This window comes from Papilio machaon, chromosome 12, assembly GCF_912999745.1.
Source record: "Papilio machaon chromosome 12, ilPapMach1.1, whole genome shotgun sequence".
NCBI lineage: Eukaryota > Metazoa > Arthropoda > Insecta > Lepidoptera > Papilionidae > Papilio > Papilio machaon.
In genome coordinates, this window is record NC_059997.1 from 8,073,534 (window position 1) to 8,077,403 (window position 3,870).

The following is a 3,870-nucleotide window of genomic DNA, read 5'->3' on the forward strand; positions in this document are numbered from 1 at the left end:
AAAAAAGATAATTTTGTGTATGATTTATTACTAAAAATACATATGTACATATTTTAAAAAGGCGTAACACTTACTTTAATGTGGCAACCCTAGTGATAAGAAAGCATTTAGTGGAAGAAAAAACGTTAGGATAATACTAGTGAGCCCTAATGACGTATTAGTCGGCATCTTCTAAACCCAACAACGGTTCATTTCTTTGCTTAATAGATTTTAGGATTTTTTTCAACTCATTATTGCGTTTCTTAATGGGAAATAACAATGAAGTTCTTATCCGGATCTCTGGAGATAAATATATTGTTTAATTTGTATATTACAGCTCTATTTTATTAAAAAAAAATCAAATTACATATTACAGGCGTAAATTGGAAGCAATTCCGTGTTTCGTCTGATGAGTGTGGTACCGGATGCCTAATTTTAGTCCTCTTTCCCTTCCCACCCTTCTCTTATTAGGGAAGGATGGGAAGGGAAAGAGGACTAAAATTAGGCCGAAGGCGGAAGTGGGACGAATTTCCTCTTTCTGTGCGTCCCTTCTACGTTGGTAGGAGATTAAAGGTAGGCAACGCATCTGTTTTTGCGGATGACTATGGGCAACGGTCGCCTCGCTATTGCGGCGCATTTAGGTTGCCCGTTTGCTCGTTTTCTACCTTATGATATAAAAAAAAAGAAATAATTTGTTTCAAACGAACCTATTTCGCTATTTATTTTTGATTGTATGTAATTCAGAAGGTTCTGGTTTAGTTGATCATGCTCGTTATCTTAATGAAAATCATAAATTTTCTGAGCTTAAATATTGATATTTTGATATGAAATTGTCGCAGTACATTTCCGTAGATGTGTAGGGAAGATGAGTCTGCATAATTCTGAGATGTGTTTGCATTTAAACAAACATACATTTGCAACCTCATGTATTAGTATAAGATAATTAGTTGTATAGAAAATGCTAAGTACAGTCAAAGTAGTTTGCGGTGTTCTACATTTGAATGACTTGTACATAAATTGATAAAGGCCATAAAATATATCAAGGGTATAAACGTGCTATAAATACTGTTTTTGATCTAGTCTAGATTTGATTAAGGTAATAGATTATTTGTAAGGAGGGTTGATGCGAAGGTGAAGTACATTTTTTCTGTATGTGGAACATTGCGAACGAAGGCGTCTGTACATATGTACATACGTACTGTAGATTTTGCATTTCAACAGCATATTCATATAGATAGTCAATAAATCAAGTGATAATGCATAGTTTGCTAAAGGATGTTATTATTATGCTCTTATCTGATAAATCTTGAAACCTTTTATAAAATAACTTACCCATTACCTCACATAGTTAGTTTATTTTAACGTCTTATTTGTAACTGAGTTGTATTTCTATATTACTGTTTGTTTTACGTGTGAAAATGTCTATACATACTATTAACGATTCCAATAAATCGTGTAATAATTTTATATCTCTTAGTGATTTTTCAAACGATCTAAAAGAAGCAATTATAAGGATTATCAAGAAAGAAGGTTACGATAGATGTCAAATTAGTAAACGAATAATTTCATCCAAAGGTGGTAACTTTTTGGGAACATTATATGAAGTTGATATTACCGGAATAACTAAAGATGGCTACAAAGAGACCAATCTGTTTATAAAAGAAGCAAAAGTATTGAAGAAGATACGCATTATTTCAATTGAAAACGTTTATTCTAATGAGGTATTCTTTTATAACGAACTTGCTAATATCATTGTTGATTTACAAAATAAAGTAAATGTCCCTGATAATGAAAAGTTTAATCTACCTAAAGGATACAATGAAAGTTATGAAAAAGCTATAATATTAGAAAATTTAGCAAGAAAAGGATTTGAAATTTACAATAGAAATGACGGCATGAGTTTAAAATTAGCAGAATTAACTGTAGAACAACTCGCAAAGTTTCACGGTTTATCTTTCGTTATTGAAAATAGAATTCCGGAATATTATGAAACATTAATTAAATGTAGAAAACAGCAAATGATATTTGACGCTGATTGGAATATTTTTATAACAAACGTGTGTAGTAAAATTATTGATGTTTTAGAAAGTGATTTTTTGAAAGATAAAGTTAAGAAATTAGTACCGAAAATGCACAGTAATTTACAAGAGTATATGTTAGATTGTTCCCCTATTGAAGTATTGTGTCATGGTGATTATAAACCACAAAATATTATGGCGAAGAAACTAGTAAGTATGTTTCCTTTTTATTATAAACTAGCTTTTACCCGCGACTCCGTCCGCGCGGAATAAAAAATAGAAAACGGGGTAAAAATTTTCCTATGTCCTATTCCTGGTTCTAAGCTACCTGCTCACCAATTTTCAGTCAAATCGATTCAGTCGTTCTTGAGTTATAAATAGTGTAACTACCATGACTTTCTTTTATATATATAGATATAGACTAGCTTTTACCCGCGACTCCGTCCGCGCGGAATAAAAAATAATTAAAAAAAAACGGGGTAAAAATTATCCTATGTCCGTTTCCTGGTTCTAAGCTACCTGCCCACCAATTTTCAGTCATATCGATTCAGTCGTTCTTGAGTTATAAATAGTGTAACTAACACGACTTTCTTTTTTATATATAGATGAGATATTTTAAAGTTGATCGTTCTATCAACAACTTTACAACTGATAATTAAATATACTTTTGGTATTTATATTAAAGTAATAGAATAAAGATATATGCTGCTGTAATTTTAAATTAAAAGTAAATAATCTATGTCTTTATCTTTTTCAGAACGGAGAGATAATCGAAGTAATAGTTTTGGACTACCAACTGATATATTACGGATGTCCAATTAATGATCTTCTATTCTTTATATTTAGTGCAACCGATAGACAATTTAGAAAGAAATATATGGATCATTTGAAAAGTCTCTACTATGAGTCTTTGAAGAAATTTCTGGAACATTTTAAAATCGACGTTGAAAATGTATTTTCTCGGCAACAATTCGAACAGACTTTCAAAGATCGACTTGAATATGGTCTGATGACAGGCATTTATATGTCTTATTTTCAATTCGTAAGAGAGGATGATGTCGCTCATTTTGGAGAAAGGGCGCTCTCGGAGTTGGATATAAATCCTTGTGATGGATATAAAAATTGGATTCGAGGTTTGATAGATGATTTTGTTGAATGGGGATATTTGTAACACTGTTTAATATTAACAAAGTTCGTGTTCCAATCTTCTATATATATAAAAGAAAGTCGTGTTAGTTACACTATTTATAACTCAAGATCGGTCTAACTGATTTAGCTGAAAATTGATGGGGAGGTAGCTTAGAACTAGGAGACGGACATAGGAACTTTTTTATCTTGTGTGCATTTTTTTTATTCCGCGCGGACGTAGTCGCGGGTAAAAGCTAGTATATAGATATATGGCAAAATGTACATTAGTTTTGTAATGCAGTTGAGATTGCGAAATTGGGTTATAATAATTATAATTAATTATCTAGAAGTAAATTAGACGTATACAACAAATTTAAAGGTTGCAGATCTGTTGTGTATATTTAATGATCAGAAGAGATCGTCTTCTTCTGATTTGAAACAGGTTATTTCCTTTGTCTATTTGTCCCTGCCCTCGTCAAATACTTTTCCTCTTCACATTCTTGTATGAATATATATTCTAATGGCGCTTTTTTTACGCCGCGTTATAACACGGCGTTGGCAGCCTCGAGCAGCGAACGCTTTAAAATCAATCTTGTTCCGTTCGTCCAGTGCTCAAAATGCAATAAAGCGTGACAAAAAACGTCACGTTTTAAATACGCTGCTGTAGGGACAGATATATTTGGTAATGCATTCGTTCTAGTTGAACGCTTTTTTAACGCGCGTTATAAAATCCAGTACGATTGAG

General features: G+C 32.1%; 1 protein-coding gene across 1 annotated transcript; it reads left to right on the top strand.

Annotated features, from left to right (window-relative positions):
- The first annotated feature begins 1,397 nt into the window (after positions 1-1,397).
- Positions 1,398-3,168, top strand: LOC106709140. Its single transcript, XM_045680364.1, has 3 exons — positions 1,398-1,926; positions 2,065-2,207; positions 2,755-3,168. The coding sequence occupies exons 1-3, from the start codon at positions 1,398-1,400 to the stop codon at positions 3,166-3,168; spliced, it is 1,086 nt and encodes a 361-aa protein (XP_045536320.1).
- Positions 3,169-3,870: the final 702 nt, after the last annotated feature.

What these genes read in the sequence shown, in the direction of transcription:
- LOC106709140 (XM_045680364.1), top strand. Translation starts at nt 1,398, where the DNA reads ATGTCTATACATACTATTAACGATTCCAATAAATCGTGTAATAATTTT. An exon ending in ACAACTCGCAAAGTTTCACG is followed by an intron (nt 1,927 to 2,064) that starts GTTTATCTTTCG and finishes TTGATGTTTTAG; the next exon opens with AAAGTGATTTTTTGAAAGAT. An exon ending in ATATTATGGCGAAGAAACTA is followed by an intron (nt 2,208 to 2,754) that starts GTAAGTATGTTT and finishes TATCTTTTTCAG; the next exon opens with AACGGAGAGATAATCGAAGT.